This window comes from Panthera onca, chromosome B4, assembly GCF_046562875.1.
Source record: "Panthera onca isolate mPanOnc1 chromosome B4, mPanOnc1 haplotype 2, whole genome shotgun sequence".
NCBI lineage: Eukaryota > Metazoa > Chordata > Mammalia > Carnivora > Felidae > Panthera > Panthera onca.
The window spans coordinates 131,594,261-131,615,288 of record NC_138345.1 but is presented as its reverse complement, the minus strand read 5'-3'; the positions used below and the strand labels follow the sequence as shown (position 1 = coordinate 131,615,288).

At 57.0% G+C, this 21,028-nt stretch overlaps 1 protein-coding gene across 2 annotated transcripts; it reads right to left on the bottom strand.

Moving 5' to 3' along the window:
* Positions 1–427: 427 nt before the first annotated feature.
* On the bottom strand, positions 428–11,974 carry KDELR3 (KDEL endoplasmic reticulum protein retention receptor 3). Of its 2 annotated transcripts, none has more exons than XM_060656340.2 (5): positions 11,672–11,974; positions 6,944–7,044; positions 2,234–2,392; positions 1,342–1,594; positions 428–566 (listed from the first exon to the last, which is right to left on the bottom strand). In XM_060656340.2, exons 1-5 carry the CDS (start codon positions 11,781–11,783, stop codon positions 526–528), a joined length of 666 nt encoding a protein of 221 aa, XP_060512323.1. In that variant the 5' UTR covers positions 11,784–11,974; the 3' UTR covers positions 428–525. The 2 variants fall into 2 exon arrangements, with proteins under 2 accessions (XP_060512323.1, XP_060512324.1); XM_060656341.2 differs by having other exon boundaries at positions 11,693–11,966.
* Between the last annotated feature and the right edge of the window lie 9,054 nt (positions 11,975–21,028).

Below are 21,028 nucleotides of genomic sequence, written 5' to 3'. Positions count from 1 at the left end.
GGCTTTCGTCTGGCTTTTGGAGGCGGGTTAGAAGTGGAGTAACGACACTTCATCCCCGTGAGACTATCAGCTTTGTATCCCTGCCTAAACTTGGTCTCCTGTCTGGGAAGTGAAAATCGCCACAGCAGCCTGCTTTTCTTGGTCTGGTCTTTGGGGGCATTTGTCTTCTACACAGAGAGACATCTTTCCAGGTGGGACTGACTGTTCCTTAGTGGGAGGCTCACACTAGGGCCATAGAGAGCAAGGTTATTTCACCCATATATGGGTTAAGCACCTAAGATTTCTTAATGTCCAGCTGACAGGCACCATGCTCGTATAATTGGCCTGGGTTTCTCATTGCAGCTATAATTTAAGGGAGAGATTGGTGAGAATGTCTTCTACGTAGATCAGTGCTCTGCTGAGATATCCCCACTAAGCATTTTTCTGACTGACGTTAGGCCTGAGTCCTGTAGAAGTCGTCCAGGAGACTATTTCAAAGAGTTTATTCTGTGTCCTCGTGAAGGCGTAGAACCATCTGTGGGGCCCTCAAATTGGCATTGGAAGACTTAACTTCTTTCCTTTAAGGACTAGGAGAAAATAGAGACGAAATGAGAATTCACCACACCGAGAACTCCCTTTTAACTACATAACCTTAGGATCTCTAATGCCCAGTCCACGGTAGCTACATGTTACAGCCAAGGGGGAAGCTTCGTCACGGATTACCTACAGACTCCCTCACCCCTACGCCCCACCTACGTTCCTGATCCCACTCTCCCTCGGGCCACAAATGCAGTTGGCCTCCACTTCCGTTTCACACCTATCCGGTTCCTTTCCGCTCAAGAATGCCCACCCACCGGTGACCTCTTCAACAACTGCACCTGCCATAACAAGTCTCCCTGCTTCGGCCCCTTTCGCTGCCCAGCAGCTGCTGGCTCTGTAAATGAGCCCTCCGGTGGCCGCCCTGTGCGATGCAAACCCATTATTACCCTCTGATCTCTCCAGGTTCATAGATTCTGAACACGCTAGCCTTTCTGTCCTTTAGCACACCAAGCTGGTTCCTGCCTTAGGGCTCCTGCGCAAGCTATTCTTCTGGAATGTTCCTTGGATATCTTTCTAACAAGCATTCTGTCCGATGTCCTCTCCTAGTCGACCTCTCTATGTAATAATCATTTGTGTCCATGTCCTGGTCTGTAGTTCTTCGCGGTGCTCGTTTCTTAACGACACTCGTTCCTCTCTTCCCACTGAAATAAAAGCACCACGAGGGGCAGAGACTTGGAGCTACGTTCACTTCCCAAACGCCCTCAACTGGTGAACGGGTGACACCTGCCAGTGCCAGCAACACTGCTGTGGCCGAGCACCTACCTTTGGTCACATACAAGTAGAAGAAGTCGCAGTAGAAGATGGTTTGTACCACTCCAGACACCACCGCGATTTGGTCGTAGAAGTTCTCGGTCTGGTACCGCCTGATCCAGTTAGCCAGGTAGAGTGCCCGGTACAGCCCGAGAAAGAACAGGTAGTGAGTAGTGATGGTCTCCGCCTCTCCGGTTTTACTGATCATGAAAAGCTGGGGCAGGATGGCCACCGACTCCAGGTAGATGGAGAAAGTCCAGAGGATCTGAGCCAAAGAGGGAAGAGGCCGGAGGAGGCTGATCAAGACCAAGAAGGGGGCCGTCTCTTCAAAAGAAGGTAACTACTAAAATGTTCACGGGACAGAATATGACGAAACAAAAAAGTTCCCGAAATATAATCCATTCCACCCCCTTTTCTCTGTAAATAGGAAATATTTTAAAAGTTCCAAGTAAACTGCTTTTTTTTCACATCACGTGGACATTTTCGAACATAATTTTTTAATCGTAGCAGAACTTTATTGTATAAACTCGCCTTCATGCAGGCCATAGTTTCTCAATGCACGAGCATCACAAGTTCATGTTTGTTGGTCCACAGCCCAGACTTCCTGAGTTACGTTCTCGGCCCGGACTGTGCTCAGGTGTCCACCTTTGGGACAGAAGTTCTCAGTAACCATAAGTGGTGCTGTGATGCCTGCTCTGTTTGTCCACAGGACTATTTGGATGCGCCCATTTCCAAATGGAGTCGTGTGAATAGCTTATTACCGATTTCTCAACTAACAACAATATATGAGCAATGGTCACGGTTGTACCAAAACACAAGCCCAGACCTTACAAAAGATCAGAGGGAAGGATGTTCGGCAATGTGTTTACCCTTAGCGATTGGTATTCCGTGTCCCTTCACTTACCTCCAAGGGAGTGAAACTGTAGTTCTCAAGGAAGGAGAGACCAATGACAGGGACCAGAAGAAATTCCAGGCGGAACGTGTCATTCTCACTGTCAAATGTTTTCCGAAATTTCCCATAGATCATGTACACTGTGACGTAGGCACAGAGGAGAAAAACCACCTAACAAGGGAAAGAGCCACAGGGGAATCCATAATGAAGTCATTTTCCACTCTCTTGGCTGGGCTTCCAAGCTACCTTGAGTTGGGACCAGCCTAACTAAAGGGCCAGTGCTCTTGCCCCAAGGGGGAAGAAGTGAAATGCGTACCATTTCTCCGGAGTCATTCCCCTCGATTCCGAAACTAATGACCCTTTTGTTAAGTAACTCCTTGCTTCTAATTAGTGCAATTAGGACCACTGGCACTAACCGTGTGAGGACCCAAAGGTGCCTGGGCATCTCCTTACTGGAGAGCCTCAGGCAGGAGATGGGGGGGAGGGTTGGTCTCTGTCGGGGAATTTAGCAGTGGCATTCCAGGGCTCTTAAATGTCAAATTCCTAGATCTGCATCAGTGACCTGTGAGCATTCTTCCACTAGGACTAACGTCCTTTGAATCATTTCGTCATTGCTCCTGCGGAAAAGCACTCTCTTTAAAAAAAAATTTCTTTTTTAATATATACTTTTCAGAGAGAGAGAGAGCACAAGCAGGAGACGGGCAGAGAGAGACGGAGACACAGAATCTGAAGCAGGCTGCAGGCTCTGAGCTGTCAGCACAGAGCCTGACGTGAGGCTCGAACTCACAGACCGCGAGATCATGACCTGAGCCGAAGTCAGACACCGATTGAGCCACCTGGGCACTGCTTTTTTTTTAATTTATTTTGAAAGAGAGAGCGAGCAAGCGGAGGATGGGCAGAGAAGAGAGGGAGACAGAATCCCAAGCAGGTGCTACACTGTCAGTGCAGAACCCGATGCAGGGCTCAAACTCACGAACCGGGAGATCCTGACCTGAGCCGAAGTCAAGAGTCGGACACTTAACTGACCGAGCCACCCAAGCGCCCAGAAAAGCTCTAATTGCAGTAGCCGTCCCTCCAGCATGTGACGTTATGGTTTGGCCTCTAACTTTCTAGGCCAGAGGTTCTCAACTTTGTGCATCAGAATCGCACAAGTAGCCACCTTTTTCCCCTCCTGCCCCCAGAGTTACTGATTTGGTAGGTCTGAGTAGGCCTGTTGTATTTCTAGCAGGTTCCTATGTGATGCTGATGCTGCTGGTCCAGGAACTCACTGGCCTAGAGAACTCCTATGTGAGCTTCAAAACTCAGTCTCTCACCAGAATGAGGCAAATATACTTGGTGTCACCATAGCTCCACGGGAACATACACGATGTCCCCCATAATCACATGCTCTGGAAATGTCTGTGTACCCGGTCTCTTTCCCCCGTTGTCTGTAAGCGGGTGCTGACTGTCCTGTCCACCTCTGAACACCCAGCCCCTAACTCAGGGCCCGGCACAAAAAACATCCCAGAATGAATGAATGAATGAATCAATGAAGTGGTGATCACTTCCTCACTTCACCAATGCAGAAACTGGCCTCTCTGAGGTTTCCACAACTAACTCGTTCTGCCATGCCAAGCGCTGGGTCCTCAGCCCCTCCCAGGACCGTTCAAGTCCGACCCTCAGGCAGAAAAATGAACCGAGCAGGTGGTGGTTGCTATTTCCGTGTTGAATTTAAGCAGACTGTGATTTCAGGACCTCAGACAAGTTCACACAGTTCGACGCCCCACAGGCAACAACATCTTCCATTCCAGCAAGATGCCCGGAATCCCAAAGTCACATCCCTGATGAGGAGGAGAAAGTACCTTCTGGGTGCCAGGCGCTTTACCTAAATCATCTCATACAGTCTTCACAATAGCCCCGCGAGATCGGTAGAGTTCCCCATCATGTAGCCTTCCTTCCTTAAAAAGGGAACTGTTAGTGGGGCGCCTGGGTGGCTCAGTTAAGCATCCAACTCTTGATCGCAGCTCGGGTCATGAGCTCACAGTTCATGAGATCGAGGCCTGCATCGGGCTCTGCGCCGGAAGTGTGGAGCCTGCCTGGGATGTTCTCTCTCTGTCTCTCCCCTGCTCATGATTGCTTGCGCTCGCTCAGAAATAAACTTTAGGAAAAAGAAAATGGAACTATTAGATGATGTGCCCAACTGAAAACTACATTTCTCAGCCTCCTTTGCAGATAAGGATGGTCAGTGACGCGCAGTCACCGGCTAGGGTTAGGGAAAGCTCTTTACAAAGGGCTTACCCAGATGGCAGGTACACTGTTGCTCTTTTTTCCTTTCCTCTTCCTTCCTGCCCAGAATGTGATGTGATGGTAGGAGCCCTGGCATCCATTTTGTGACTCTGAGGCAACCTTGAGGCTAGATGCCACATTAGGACTTGCTATATAACTTGCAAGGCCTCTTTAAAAATTAAAAACTTCAAGGGGTGCCTGGGTGGTCCGGTTGGTTGAGCATCTGGCTTCGGCTCAGGTCATGATCTCACAGTTCCTGGGTTTGAGCCCCGCCTCGGGCTCTGTGCTGACAGCTCAGGGCCTGGAGCCTGCTTTGGATTCTGTGTCTCCCTCTCTCTCTGCCCCTCCGCTGCTCGCACGCTATCTCTCAACAATAAATAAATGTTAAAAAAAAAAAAAAATTTCAAGATGGCAACAGCAAAGCATTAAACCAAGTGTAGGGCTCTTCTGAGCAACTGCATGTGTCCCACACTGACAAGTCCTGGTCACACTAAAGATAGTGGAGCAGAACGTTAAAAGCTAGGGGTGCCTGGGTGGGCCGGTCAACATCCAGCTCTTGATTTTGGCACAGTTTGTGAGTTCGAGCCCCGCATCGAGCTCCATTTCGAGCTCCACGCTGACAAGCCTGCTTGGGATTCTCTCTCTCCCCTCTCTCTGCCCCTCCCCTGCTCGTGTGCGCACGCTCTCTCAAAATAAATAAACAAACAAAAGGAGCTGCCATCCCAGGCCTGGATGGCCCACCTCCAGATTCCATGTTATGAGTAAAGAAAAAATAAACCTTCATCTTACTAAAATCACTCTTTTTTTTATTTTTAATTTTTTTTTTAACGTTTTTATTTATTTTTGAGACAGAGACAGAGCATGAATGGGGGAGGGTCAGAGAGAGAGGGACACACAGAATCTGAAACAGGATCCAGGCTCTGAGCTGTCAGCACAGAGCCCGACGCGGGGCTCGAACTCACAGACTGCGAGATCGTGACCTGAGCCCAAGTCAGACGCTTAACCAACTGAGCCACCCAGGTGCCCCTACTGAGACCACTCTTAAGTCTCTGTTACCAGCATCCAAGCAGGAACATTCCGCTTCCCTCTGAAACCCGGGCTCCTTCCACTAACCTGTGTTGCCTTAAAGAGCTAAGATGGCTGAGGGAGAAGTTCCTGGCCGCTCGCTCAGTCGGTGGAGCGCGTGACTCTCGATCTGGGGGTCGCGAGTGCAAGCCCCACGTTGGGTGCGGAGTTTAAAAAGACGTGGGATGGCTAATTTGGAAAAAGCTCACCCCAACGTAACCTCCAACGGTTGTGGCCCGGGGCCCAAGACGTCAGAATAGGACCAAGACATTCTCAGTTTCCCCTGTGAAACAGGACCATGCTTCAAAGCAACAGTTTCCCATCACAAAGTTAAGTCCAAGTTAACCTGCGCCCTCCCCCAGCCCTCGGCGGCAGAGCCCCTGCCTGTCCCCTGAATACAGCAGGCTTGATCCCACCTGGGTGGTTTCTGAACCAGCTCTTCTCTGCTTGGAACGCTCTTCCTCTGATCGCCTCGTGGCTGGTTCCTTGTGTCACACAGACCTTGGCTTACGTGTCACCTCCTCAGAGAGGCCCCTCCTGGTCACACTCCCTGAACATTTTCCTGTTCCTTCTCTATCACGTAACCCAGGTATTAAAACTTCTTTTCTTATAACCAAAGGAGGGGCGCCTGGGGGGACTCAGTCGGTGAAGCGTCTGACTTCAGCTCCGGTCATGATCTCGCGGTCCGTGGGTTCCAGCCCCGCGTCGGGCTCTGTGCTGACGGCTCGGAGCCCGGCGCCTGCTTCGGGTTCTGTGTCTCCTGCTCTCTGTGCCCCCTCCCCCGCTTGCACTCTGTCTCTCAAAATAAATAAACGTTAAAAAACAGAATGAAAGCCAACGTCACCCTATTTTAATAACATCTGCATAACCTCACCCCTAACCAAAGTTTTGCTGGCCGTTTTATTATCTGTCTCCCCAGTGAGAATGTAGGTTCCTTGAGAACAGGAGCCTCGCGGGTCTTCTTCAGGTACCTGGCTCACAGGAGGTGCTCAAGAAATACGGATATTTGTCAAATGCATGTCGGACGAATAACCTCTCTGCAAGCTCAGGGTACCAGGTTTGATTTTTGGCTCATTTTTTGGAACCGTCATAATAGCCACCCTCTATCGAATACTTGATATACGATGGCTGTGGTGTATTTGCATTTATTACCTCATTTCGTGTTCACAACGGAACCCGCCGAGGCGAGTACTGGCACTGTCTTCAGTCTGAAGATGAAGTGCACAGGGCCCAGGGCCTCGCCCAAGCCCAGGGCCCCCAGCGGCTGTCAACACAGTCAGGATTCCCATCCAGGTCTGCCCGGCTCCACAGCCCGTGTTCCCGAGCGCGCAGTCTCGGTCTGCGGGGCTCAGGGGACCCCGCCACCACGGCCACCCCACCCACCGCCCTCACCTTCATCACTGTGTTGTAGACGGAGATGAAGTTGGTGAACAGGTCCAGGTACCTGGTGGTGAAGACGAGAGCAAAAAGGATCTGGCTCTTCCCAGAGATGCCTGTGGCCAAACGAGAAGAGGGGAAAATGAGACCCGGACTCCTAGGCCCCACGACACTCAAGAAGCCCAGTGCCCGGGGTCGCCCCGGGGGTGGGCTCCGTCCTTTAAGCGTCCAACTCTTGACCTCAGCTCAGGTCTCGATCTCAGGGATCCCGGTGTCCCTGCGTGTGCCTGCCCGGATTTCAGCTCTGGAGAGGGTGTGTGTAGTGGTGGGGGTAGGGGGGTCCGGGCCTCTCTTCGCTCCACCCTCACACTTCCACTGAGTCCCCAGAGTTCTGCCTTTTAGACGGCAACTCATTGAGAGGTGATTCATCAGGGAGACCAGAGCGGGCAGAGGAAGAAGCAGGGCCGGAGGACCATCCTATTTTATTTTCCAAATTTTAAACATTCAAAACGCGGGGCGCCTGGGTGGCTCAGTCGGTGAAGCGTCCGACTTCGGCTCAGGTCATGATCTCACGGTTCGTGGGTTCGAGCCCCGCGTCGGGCTCTGGGCTGACAGCTTGGAGCCTGGAACCTGCTTTGGATTCTGTCTCTCCCTCTCTCTCTCTCTGCCCCTCCCCCACTCATGCTCTGTTTCTGTCTCAAAAATAAACATAAAATTTTTTTAATTTTTTTTTTAACATTTTATTTATTTTTGAGACAGAGAGAGACAGAGCATGAACGGGGGAGGGGCAGAGAGAGAGGGAGACACAGAATCGGAAGCAGGCTCCAGGCTCTGAGCCATCAGCCCAGAGCCCGACGTGGGGCTCGAACTCACGGACGGTGAGATGGTGACCTGAGCTGAAGTCGGACGCTTCACCGACTGAGCCACCCAGGCGCCCCAAACATAAGAAATTTTTAAAAAGAAAATCAATTAAGAAATCAAAGATTCAAAATGCTTTTTTTTTCACCGATAAAAGGAATAACTATTTTTGCTCTTTGTAAAACAAAAAGCAGCTGATCATAAAGACAGTGCAGAGGGTTCCCGTATACCCGTCACCCAGCTTCCTCCTGCAGAACATTTACCAAAACTAAGACATTCACCCTCGTATGGCACTACTGACCGAGCTCCAGGCTTCAGTCAGGTTTCACCCATTTTCCCACTGACACCCTCCTCCTGTTCCGCGAGCCAATCCAGGGATCGATGCTGCATTTAGTGGTCACGTTCCTTAATCGCCCTTCGGCCACTTCTGCTACGTCACGGAGGTGGGGGAGGCAAGGACAGTCTGGACACCTCATCAAACCATCCCCATCGACGATGCCCGCGTGTCTGATCCAAAGGTCAACTCACCCAACCTCCCCAGAGGCGGCTGAGGGCTGCGTTCAGAACCACATCCTTCCCCGGGCTTCTGCGACTGTCCTCATGGCTAGCTCACCGCCCCTGGCCGCTCCCGTCCTCACCACCTAATCGTTGAGGGCTCCCCGGGCTTCTCCCTGGCCCCGTGCCGTCTCAGGGACGCCCCAGCTCCGGACTCTCCTCCGAGTTCTGACCCCTATATTCCAGCCTGACCACACTCACCATCTCCCCGCGAGCCCCTCCCCTCCTTCGAGAACGCCGCCACGGTCCCCTCCAAGCTCACGCCAGGAAAGCAAGAGCCATCCACCTCCACCGCCCCCACTCCCGTGCCCCTCGCCGGCCCAGCACCCTACCTCAGGGCTCCCACCCGTCTCCCCAAGTCCTTCCTTGCTGCCACCCCCACCCCCATTCCACTTGCCAACCAATGGGCTATTTTTAAAATAAAATTCCACTTAAAGCCCTTAAGTGGCTCCCAAATGCCCTTTAAAATAGAGACTCATATCCTCCTTGTGGCTCCTGAGGTCCCGCCCAACCTTTCCTGGCGGCCTGCCTGGCCCCATATCTCATCACTGTCCCCCTCAGTCCCTCCCTCCAGTCACGATGATAACATCTGGGTTTTACTCTACGTGTAACCGAGTGACTGGGGACTTTGGCACCCAGAAGTGACATTACCTGATTAAGGGCCCGCTTCCTTTATACGCCTGAACTGTGCCTTATCTATTTCTCTGGTGCTGCACATTTTGGGGAGGGAGACAACTGCTGATGCCCCCCAACGTTCTGGGGGGCACCGGGCCCCCGTGCCGGCTTTCCTGCCAGTATGGCGAGCCTGAACCCCACACTCCTCATCTGTAAGATGAACGCCGCCCCCCCCCCCGCCATGGGTGGGACAGCACTGACGTGAGGCCTACGCAGGACTCAGTGAGGGTGTGAGTGCCCCCTGGGGGGGTCTGGGACTTGGACTTGAGGCCGTGGGGCTGGCTGTGGTGACGGAGCCCACTGCTGGCAGTGGCGCCTGGGGTCCAGGCGGCAATGCCGACCCGAGGCCAGCTCCGGGCCATGCCTGTGGCCACCCCATCTCACTGAGCCCTCCCAGAGGCCTCTCCAGGGAGGTCCTCGGCACCACTTAGGAGGGTCCAGGAGGAGGGTCCAGGAGGAGGGTCCGGCGGGGGACAGCTACCCTCTCGGCACATGGCCTTCCTCCCCCGCTCCCCTCTGCATCCTCAGCCTGCTGGGTTCCTGGGCTTCACTCACACCTCAGTGCTCCAGAGCCCGACAGTCAGGAGCACAAAGGTTTTCACGCTCCTTTGAAAGCAGTGAAACATTTCCACCGAAGGGAGCCAGGCACAGAGACCCGGGACAAGGAAGGGAATGCGAGCCGGTACCTGGCCAGAGTCCCCCCACCGCCCCGCCCCGGGGATCCCCTGAGCACACAGCAGCCCTCCTTCCATTTGACGGATGGCAAAACTGAGGCCCGAGGTGACACAGGGAGTCAGTGGCTGGGTGAGACCTAAGCCCCAGTCTCCTACCTTTTGGGGTGGGTCAGCGAGGGTCACACCAGGCTCCGCGTCTGGGGGCAGACGGGGCTGGCGTCCAGGCACCTCACCTCCTCAGATCCCCGCCAGGCGTGTGCCAATCCCCCTGCGCGCGCGCGCACACACGCGCACACACGCGCGCACACACACACACACACACACACACACACACACGCTTCACCGCCCAGCTGCCCTTTTTCTTTCCCCGTAGCACTTAGCACCTCTAAGAAACCGTATCATTTACTTGGCTGCTACGACTGTTGCTGGCTGGCACGTCTCCACTGCTAGAAAGTCCCCTCCACCAGGCGCGGGGCCCAAGTTGTCGGTGTTCCCTCCGGGGGGCCAAGGGCCGGGCGGGGCAGCGTGGGTTGGGGAACAGCGCCCCCTCCCGGTCATGGTTGCTCACTCCCGCCTAGGGCCCTCCGTGGAAGTGCAGGGACCGGTCCGAGGTAGACTCCCCCACCCTCCCCACACCGGAGCCCCTGCCTCACTTCCCCAAGTGGGAACTTGAGGGGCCCAGAGTGCCCATCTCTCCAGAGACTGGAAACCGGAATGGCCAGCAGGTCCAGGACCACACCCTCTTGTAATGCCTCTCCCGCCAGCCAGCACCCAGCCCCTCCTCCGTGGCCAGTACACGAGGGAGTGACCTGCTTCACGTCCCTTCCGAGCCCCCCTCCCCTGCTCCCCACACTTCCGCCGCTCCCCAGTCCCGACTCCCTAGCCTGACCGACAAGGCGCTTTCACATTTGGACCCCCCACCCCTCTGCCACTCATCTCCCTTGCGGACCTCCCCCACATCGGGCTGCTAGCTCTCCCTGGGACAATCCCTGTGGGCTTTGGCACCCCCAGCACCCTCCACACAGCACACCCTTCCTGGTGACAGCCCGCCCATCCTCCAGGACCCAGCACAGAGCTGCTCCCTCCACCAACACTTCAGGGGTCTGCTCTCTGCCTCCTCGGGCCCCCACTCCGCCTGCATTCATCTCTGTATCCCCTGACCCCAGTGCCAAGCACAGGGTGGGCCCCTCCAGGACACCAGCGGGGCAAAGATGGCTGCAGGAGGCCTGAGCAGCCTTTTTGACGCACCGGGTCCTTTTGGCCACCAGCAGTCCCACCCTGAAACGTCTCCAAACCCCCCAGGGAAGGCAGCCAGACTGCTGGGCAAAAGGGGGACTTCTCCTGCCCTCCCGGGGCTTCTGCTACAGGGGCAGGTCCGGGCTCGCCAGGGCCCAGCCTGGTGTCCTTCCTGCCACATCACAGCCTCGTGTGCCACGCGCAGGCAGAGGAGGGAAGAGGGCCCAGCCTGAGGGGATGTCTGGAAGGGGCCGTGGAGAGTGGTGGGGGGAGGAAAGAGAAGCCCCTGAGAACTGGAGGCCAGTCCTGGGTGCAGACCCCCCCCCCCTCCACCTTCGGATCCCACTCTGGGCCTGAGTGAGGGTACACAGAGTCACAGGCCGCCAGCTCCTGAGAAGCAGAAAGAGCAAACTGTCCAACAAGCCAGACTAGCGGAAGCAAGAGGGTATCACCTCCTGCGCACCCCCTCCTCTTCCCACTGGCAGGGGTGGGGCAGGGGTAAATCACCCTCCCTCCAGAATCTCCGAGGGTCCTCCTTCTTTGATGGGGTGCACCTTCCCATGTTCTCTGGAAGCTGAGCTGTGCGAAGACAGTCTCAAGCACCCCCAGGCCGAAGTCCCCACCCTGAACGGAAATTCAGCAGCCCCCCACCCAGGGCTTGCAGGCAGGCGGCACCGGCTGGGGCCCAGGCGGCCCAGGCCCTCCCTCCCCCACCCCACTCCCCACCCCCCACCCCGTCGCACACCTCCGCCCGGGCGACCCTCACCGGAGCAGCACTTGGACCTCCAGATCTTCCCCAGGAGCAAGATCATGGCCAGGAGGTGGCTCAGGTCGCCGAGGATCCGGAACACGTTCATGGTTCCCCGGGCGGGCGGCCCCCACCCCTGCCCCCGCACCGCGCGCGGCCAACTCCTGGGAAACTTTCTGGCGGGAGAGGCGGCTGCCACGTCCCCGGGCCGGGCTCTGGGTCCCGCGCTCCGAGCCCCGCGCTCCCCGCCGGCGCCGCCGCCGCCGCTCCGCCAGCGCACCCTCGGCCGGGCGGTGACGTGGCCAGGCCGGCAGCCGTGCCGGGCGAGCCAGGAAGCGCCGCCGCCCGAGATCCCGCCTCCCTCCCGTCCCAGCGCCGCGGCCCCGGGGCCTCCCGCACGTGACCTTGGGCGGGCCCCCGCGCCCCTCCCGCCGCCGGGGGCCCCCTCATCCGCCTCCAGGGTTTATAACTCGGGGGCCAGGGTGGATGGGGGGGGGGGGGGCGGGGCGCGCGCCAGCGTTTGGCCTAAGCCTAGAGGGTTGGCAGCGCCCCGTGAATGTGACCCACTGCCGCTGTCAGCATCCGCCTGGGGTTCAAGGCCTCCCTCCTTTCCCGCGCTCTTACCTGTCCACTGCCAGAGCCCCCTTGTCCTGACCCGCCCAGTCGGGGCGGTGAAGCTGGTGAAAGATGGCCCTCAGGTTTGGGGTCAGGCTGACCTCTGTTCCGGCCCGAGTGCTGTGGGCCTCCCTCCCCCGCTCTTGGCCTCAGTGGTTTCATCTGTGAAATGAGGTTGCTGTGAGTATGAAAGATGTCCGTCAGGGAGACCCCGGGGGCCGCGACTAGTGTCTCCCTCTTCTTGGTGTGACAGGATGTAAAACGGGAACACAGGCCGGGAGACTCCAGGGGGCTGCGGGCTGTTGGCCAGCAGGCTGGGAGGCGGGAAGGGTGAAGGGCCCGCAGGGGTCTTTCCAGGGCTGTGCCACCCTCTCCGGGCCTTGGTCTCTGCATCTGTAAGAGCGGACGGCATGAGCTAAGGCCCCTCGTTACCACCCTCCTTTTGACCCCAGGATCTTCTCTCCCAAACACCGGCCTCCTTCCAGCCTCATCCCTGCCCCGGCCAGAGAGGCTCTGCTACCATGGAATCTGTCTCGCCCCTGCTCATCACCCTTCCGTGGCTCCCTCACCATGACTCCTAAGGCAAGGCAGTCCTTCGAGGCTCAGAATGCGGTCCACGGGCCAGCAACATTTGTATCACCTGCTGGGAATGCAGAATCTCAAGCCCCGGGGCTCCTCGGGGGGCTCAGTCAGCTAAGCATCTGACTTCAGCTGAGCTCATGATCTCACAGTTTGTGGGTTCGAGCCCCGCACGGGGCTCCGTCCTGACAGCGCGAAGCCTGCTCGGGATTCTCTCTCGAGCCCTCTCTCTGCCCCTCCCCCACTTTCTCTCTCTCCAAAATAAAGAAATAAACTTAAAAAAAAAAAAAAAAGGGATCTTGAGTCCTACCTCATGCCCACTGGATCCGCATCTGTGGTTAAACAAGATCCCTGGCTGATTCAGGGGCCCACGGGAGTTTGAGAGGCACTGATGTAAGCAATACCATGGGGGAGGTACCGCTATCACTCCCATTTTACAGCCGGGAAACTGAGGCACAGAGAGGTTAGGTGATGTGCTTCCAGTCACGCAGACCCTAAGTCTGGAGCCTGGATTCCAGCACAGTCTGGCTCCAGGGTTTATGTGATTCGTGGCTTTAAAAAAAAAAAAAAAAGATTTTGCGTTTAAGTAATCTCTACACCCAACGTGGGGCTCAAACTCACGACCCTGAGATCAAGAGTCGCGTGCGTCTCTTACCGAGCCAGCCAGGCCCCCCCCCCCCAGGGTTTATGCAATTAAATGAATGTACGACACCGTGGGTTGTCAATAGGGGATGATGAGATAGATCCCTGTCACCAGAGGTGGGTGAACAGAGAGTGGGTGTCCATTTGCCAAGGATGCCGCAGGGGGGGGGGGGGGGCTTCTGCCCTGGCAGGGAGTTTGGAGTAACAACAGCCGCCAAGTATTGAGCGGTGACCGGGTCCCTTGCATGCGTCGGGCACGTTAGTTGCTTCTATCCGTTCAGCCTCCGCAGACACCCTCCGAAGCAGGCTTGAAATCCTCGTTTTGCAGGTGACAGCTGTGGAGGTCCAGGGAGGTGAGGTGCGGAAGCCAAGTCTTTCTGGAAGGAGGAGCCAGGCACTCGTCTCGGGGCTGTGGCAGGTTCTGAATGGGCTGCTCTGCTCTCTCCTCCCCCCCAACCCCGCCACCCCCCCCCCCCCCCCCCCGCCAGTCCTGCCCAGATGCTTCTCTCGCCCAGAGAAGGCGGTGGCTATTTAAACCCCTCAGGTGTGGCTACGGTTCTCTGCCCTACCAGCTGGCATCTCCTTCTCAGCGCCCACCTCCTCCCCAAGCCAGGGAAAAGCACGTGCATTTGCCATTTGGTGAAACATCTGTCCTCCCGAGAAGCAGCCCCAACTGCCAGCGGGGGCTGGAACAAGGCTAGAATTCTCCTCTTCCCTCTCTTTCTCCAGGCCCCCCTCCCCGTCCCAGGGGAACTGGCTGAGACCAGGGTAGGTTTGAGGAATGGCCACCGTGGTGGCGGAGGGGAGAGATCCCGGGCTGGGTGGCCCCTGTGGCTTTGAGCCTCCCAGGGCCCCTCCTTGGGCCTCAGCTTTCCCACCTGTTAGTGGGGACAATGAAGGGAAAAGTATTGCTGACGGGGGACGTGGTCCTCCCTGCCTCTAGTCTCCAGCGTCCCCAGGGAACTGGTACTCCCTAGGTCTCAAGACAGGGAGCTCATCACGCCCATTTTACAGATGAGGAAACTGAGGCTCAAACTTGTCTCTTGCTCCCCCAGGTCACGTAGACGGCTCTCTCCAAAGTCCTACCACTCTGTTCTTAGTGACCCGCCCTGCCTTTCTCATACTCACCCCATCTTTAAGCTGGAACCCTTTTCAAAGCTCCTCGTGGAGAAGAGGGAAAGCCCTTGGCTCTGGCTCATGCCAGCGCTTAGGCCACCAGCTGACACTGTCCTTCCCTGATGCTGGGTGGTTCCGGGCACATCCCTCATCCCGGCAAGCCCCGCTTTCCCGACACCCAACATGTGTCTGCGGTCGGTGGGTGCGTCGGGGATGCGGTTGGGGGGACGCCAGGAGGGAAATGTCCTTCAACTCAAAGGGCAAGGGTTCTGTTTTCCTCATTAACAATGCAAATTGTACATTCAGAGTCAAAGGAGAGAGGATGGGGGAGTTACTGAGTTCTAGGGGGGAAAAGAAGATGGGTATAAAAATCTCTTTTCCTCCCTGGTCCTCGCCCTTTGTTACACTTTGTTGCACGCCCAATTGAATAGCTGCCTCAAATTCCGTGTGGAAGGAAAGTGCGGCTATCGGGTGAAAAGCACCGTCCCGAGGATACCCACCAGTGAATTGGCTGCCTCTCGCTGGGCAGGGCCCTGGAAACACTGGGGAGCTATGGGCCCCAGCTCCTGGGACTCCCTTAGGGTCACCGGGGGCCGCTATGGCATCCTCTGGCCTGCACGAGTGGGCGCCCCCCAGTAGGAGGAATGAACTCTTCCCGGGCAGCCCCCCACGGCGTCATTCGGGAGGGGCGGACAAGTCCGTTCCCTCACCTAGTCTGGGTGGGCTGCGGGCAGCCTTTCTCCTCCTGCAGTTCTGCCCAGGTGTTCTGGAAGCTTCCCACCCCCCAGTATCTCTTGAGCGACGTTCCGCAGAGCGAGTGCGGCCCTATTTTTAACACAGTGGGAAACCAAGGCTCCAAAACCTCTGCTTTTAGCTCCGAGCACATTTGTTGAAGACCAGCTGCGTGCTGGTGCCTTGCAGGGTGAACAAAGAGGCAGCCTCAAGGAGCCCCTGGGGCACCGTGGGAGGCGGGGTCCCTGCAAGGGTTAAATCTGACACAGGGGAGAGACTGATTACCCTTGGTTGTGGGGGGAGTCGTGAGGGAGGACTGCAGTTAGGAAGGCTTCAGACGATGCCCCAGTGGGTTTTGCAGCATGAGTAGGAGCTTGCCTGAAGGACAAAACCTGGGAGAAAAGAGTAGGAGTCCCAAATAGAAGGAACGATGTGCGCCAAGGCACAGAAATGGGATACGACCCGCTCTCCCAGCGTATTTTATTTGTATAGATCTTTAAAAGAGGCCAATAAATGGGGGAAAGGGGAGGGGAGTGAAGAATGACCACCAAGGTTAGACAGATCTTTGTTCAAGTCTCAAGTTTCACCACTTACTGAGGAGCTGTCCGAATCTGGGCACTTCGTTTTCTCTTTCCAAGTCACACGGTTCTCATGGGTAACCTGGGTGTGAACCGAGTACTGACTTCATAGGTTAGTTATCCGAGTCAAAGTTAGCTAAGTCTCTAAAGCGCTTTGCAAACAGGAAACCGCTCAACAAGGGGAACCAGTCCCTGGCTTCCCTTGAGGGGACACCAAGGCCCAAAGAGGGCCTGGCGAAGCAGAGCCGGGAGAAAAGAAGAAAATTCCGAACATTCCGTGTTCTCAGAAGGCGATCATCCCCTCGCCGGTTTATTCCAGGAGAAGTGCAAAAAAGACAATTAAAAATAACCTCTGGGCCCGAGGAAGCCTTCTGGGGCGATAGAAGCGTTGTGTGTTTTGATCCGGGCGGTGATCACAGGTTTCATGCACACGTAAAAATCCACTGAGCTGGACCCTTTAAGATGTAGGTATTACGGCTTGTAAGTTACACCTCAATTAATAGAAAAAGGAAACATAACAAACCTTGCGACACCCCCTCCCTTCGCTCCCGGCGACAGGTGTCCTTCTGAGACATCAAAGGCCACACTCCGCGCGCGCGGTGCAGGCCCCGCGCCCCGCGAGTCGTGCGCCGCGCGCCCGGGCCGCCGCGAGGTTCCCAAGGCAACCGCAAGCCGCTCGCCGCGTCTCCCGAGTGACGAGGCGTCAGCGAAGACCCGGAACCCGGATCGAGGAACCGGAGCCACGGAGCGCGTGGTGCGCGGGGGCGGGGGTGGGGGCGGGGGGGCTGTGGGGAAGGGGTGGCTGGCCAAGTGCGGAGGCGAGCGACCGGTGCCCTGCCTCCTTGCGGTGCCGTTCTGAGGGCATCCGGCAGGCACCTCTGTCTAGCCCTGTGGCTACAAACTACTGAGCGTGTACACCCCCGGGGTCCGCTCTCCGCTTTCCCGGCGGGGAGATGGAGGGCTTGGCTGCTCCCCAATATCACAGGGCGAAATCAGGGGCCAAGGCAAGCCCTGCACCCCGCTGGCCTGCTTTCCAGCTCGCGCAGTGCAGCCGAGTGGCAGGCGCGTGGAGCTGGGTGCTGGCACCTGCTTGGGCTCCGGCTCCAGCTCTGCTAGTGCCTCGCCGCGTGGCCCTCCAGTCCCCTCTCCCTCCTGTGCCGCAGAGATGGGACAGCACCGCGGGTAACTCAGAGTAGCCGCTACCAACTATGTGACATGACGAGCGTCAGGTGGCTTGTAAACTGCAAAGCGCTGTGCGCATGTTAAGGACCGTCACTGCTGCCACTCCAGTGTCCTCTTGTCTTCATCCTCACCCCGCCCTCCCCCCCTTCCCCCTCCCCCAGCTGCAGGCCTGGTGACATCCAGATGCCCGGTGAACCTGGGGCTCCCAACTCTCCAGGCCCGGAGGTTTCCGGTCTGCAGTTCCCTCCCGGAATTGCCCCCTTCCCCAGAAATGGACCCAGGTTCGTTCTCCCAGGCACCAGGGATCCTCTGGTCCCCCCACCGCCTACTCGAGGGATTCGCAGAGACATTGACCTCTACTCACGCTCCTGTACACCTCCTCCTAATCTTCTACTCCGTGGCCGGATCACAGGAGTTCTCCACTAAGCGAGGGTGTCTGGAGAGCCCCGGGCGCGCGTGGCTTCTGCACAGAACCCAACGGTAACACCACTCGGGGCTCTCTGAACGCCACGTGCTGGGCACGTGTTTGTCCACTTGCATATTCGCGGGCTGTGAGACTGTGTATACATCGGGGTGTGTGTGTGTGTGTGTGTGTGTGTGTGTGCGTGTGCCAGGCGTGCGTGCATGCACTGGTGTTTGTGTGTACTTGGGATTCATATTTGAGTATGTGTATGTCAATGTGCATATTTATGGCTGCGGGTATGTTCTTGCAGGTGTGTGTTGTGTATTTGAGGCATATGTGTTTACCCGGGCGTCTATTTGTGTCTTAGGTGGTGAATAGGCATATCTGGGAGGCGGGCATTTGTGCGTTTGTACTTGTGGTGTGCACAAGTGGACGTGTAAAACGGTGAGGTCTGTGATGGTGCCCGTAGAGGAGTGTGCCGGGGGGGTTGGGGTGCAGCGGCTCTTTTCTCCGCCACCTCCCCTCATCTGGGTGACCTTCCTCCAGCCGAGGACTGTGGTCGAGGCCACCGGCCAGCCCTTGCCCCCTCTGCAGACCTGTGGCTGCCCAGGTCATTGGCTTGCCCCAGTGTTGGGGCAGCGTGGCAGCAGGGGCAAGGGCGGGTGGGTGAAGCTGGGTCCGGGGTTCGTGTGCCACCCCCTCCCCTCCTGGCCTCCTCCCCTCCCCACAGCAGGAGCAGCAGCGGGAAAGGTTGGCGGAGGGGGGCTATTTTGGGAGCGTTTCCTTAGCAACAGCTGCCACAGGCCGTCTGTGGCGGTTTTTCTATAGGTGCTAAAATATTCCACCCTGGTGACTACTGAGTGCTGGGGGGTGGGCGAGGGTGGGAGTGGAGGGCGGGAGAGACCCCTTCGGTCCTCCATACCCAGGGCACAGCCTGCTGGGCTGGGTCTTGGGGCGCTGGACCCCCGTGGCCCCTTTCCCCACCGTGGGTCCTCACCCCCTCGGGGCTGCTGGGACTTTAGAGTTCTGAGGCAGGCCAGCTGTGTCCTGGTCTGATTACCAAGCTAAGCGGCTGGGCTGCCTCAGTTTGTCCCATCTGTAGAATGGGCTGGCCAGATGTTCAGGAACTCTCTAAGCCCCAAACCCCTGGGCTCTGTGACTCCGGCATTTTGAAACGGCCCTTCCTGTCCACCTCCCCCATTCCGGGTGTCCAACCTGCTTGGCCCAAGCCCCCTCACCTCCAGTCCTCCCTGCCCTCTGCACAGGCTCTCAAGGCCCCCGTGGGACCAGGGAGGCCTGACTGGGCTCCCAGAGCGAAACGACCGGTGAGCGCCCTGCTGGCCTGGAACGACCTTTCCAGAAACTGGGAATCGGTTCCACTTCTGGCTCAGACACTTGCTTACTCTCTGAGTGAGCCTGGGCACTTCCCTCTCTCCGTGTCTTAGTTCAGTTTTCTCACCTGTGCACTAGGGACGCTCGTAGACTCTCCCTCATAAAGACTTTGCGAGGATCAAATCTGAGAGTGGGAAACGGGCAGGGGGGCTTTGGCAAAACGTCCAGGCGGACGAAGGTTTCGCCATCATTACCCGTCCAACTTCAGAGCAAGTCTCGCCCTTCCAGAGAGCTGTCCCTGTCCCTGGCCACCGGGGGCCCCGCCGCTCACAACAAGATGACCCGTGCCTCAGTTTCCCTGTTGGTAACAAGCGCCTGCACCATAGAGTTCTTGCAAGGATTAAATTGGACAGTGCCCCCGAAGGCCTGTGACATAGTGCTGGGCTAATGGAACCACTCGAGGGGGCCCGTTCTACTCACTCCTTCCGGGGCGTGCTTCTGTGCTAGATGAAGTCAAAGCCTACTCACCCTCTGGGGACCCAGTCCAGACTGTCCCACCACAGGTGAGGCTCCTGAGGTCCAGAGATGACAAGCCACGTGCCGGGGGTCACCCAGGTTCTGACATCTAAGCCTCTCTCCCCTGCCCCTTCAGGCCTCTGCGCTCCTGTCTCACATCCCTCCCCCCCGCCCCCTCCCCACCCCTGCCCTTCCCCAATATAGCGAATTCTCCCTCTAGTCTCAACAGTGGGGGTGTTGTCCTACGATATGATAGGGTATCATACATATGAGGAAACTGAGGCACAGAGAGGAGAGGAGAGCTGCCCAGAGGCGCTCAAGGCTTGGGTGTGGGGAGGGGACTCTTTTTCCTGGGGTCCCTGAACCTCTCTCTGACTGGAGCTGCCCTGTCTGCCTCACCGCACCTCCTCTCAGCCCACCGTCGGCCTCCACCAGACCCTCCTTACAGGAGATGAGCCAGAGGGGTCCCGGAACTAGCAAGGGGGCCATGACCAAACGTTTCCTCTCAACCCTATGGTGTCACAGCCACCAGGCCTCCCTCTCCTGTCTCCCAAACGTCACTGTCCCCGAGCCTCTACCTTTTCCTTAAACTTGTGCCCAGTGACCTAGCATCAGGACTGATCCCACAGGAACAGAGGCTCTGGGTCTACAGACACCTCTGTCCCCCCCCCCCTTCTTGCCCCTCCCTTCTTCCCTGGCACCCCGCATTCCCAGGGCAGCCACCAGGCCAGGCCTCTGGCTGCGTGAAGGGACCACACAGGTCATCTGCCTCCCCTGAAATCCTTCCAGTTTCCCCGGAAAGGTGTGACAGTGACCAGGCACTTCTCTGCCACTGACCCAGGGTTCCGATTGCTTAAGTTCCCCCAGGGGTTCACACCAAAGACTCACGGGAACCCCAGTCCTGGTTGCCTGCCGGTGAGGCCACCGCAGAGTCATGAGGGAGGGGGCATGGGGTGCTCCCTGGGGCTCTGCACAGTGTTGAAGGGAGGATTGAGAAAGGGCCAGTCGCGTTTATTGAACACCTACTATGAGCCGTGCGAGATGGTCACGTTTATTGAACACCTGCTATGAGCTGTGCATTTCTTGTGCATCTACCTCCCTTAATCTGCCCCTGTGAGGGGGCGGGACTGTTAGGGACCCCGTGTTACAAACAGGTTAAATAAAAAATCGGGGCACCAGGGCTGGATGAATGAATGAGTGGGTAATGAACGACTTGTGCTTCGGGCGTCAGGAGGCCCTCCCAGGGGAAGTGGCGGGGAGACTGGGCTCGGAGGGCCCCAGGAATTCTCTGGGCAGAGGAGGAGGCAGGGCACTTCAGGCAGGAAAAACAGCACGGGCAAAGGCAGAGAGGTGCGGAAGCATCTGGTATGTTCTGGAATCTGTGGGAATCAGGGCGTATGTGTGGGTATATAGGGTGCTGGGTAAGGTGGGGCCTGACTGTACATCATGCTGAGGAGTTGGGACTGGATCCCGACTGGAGGTGGGGACGAGGCACGGGGAAGGGAGGCTGTCATGGTGGTTAGTGTGCGGGACACATGCTCCGGGATCAGCTTGGAGGAGAAGCTGGAGGAAATTTCACCTGCAATAAATTCTCAATCCGGCTTTGGGGTGCCTCAGTCTGTCCGCCTCTTAATTGAGACTAGCCACAGATGGCCAGGC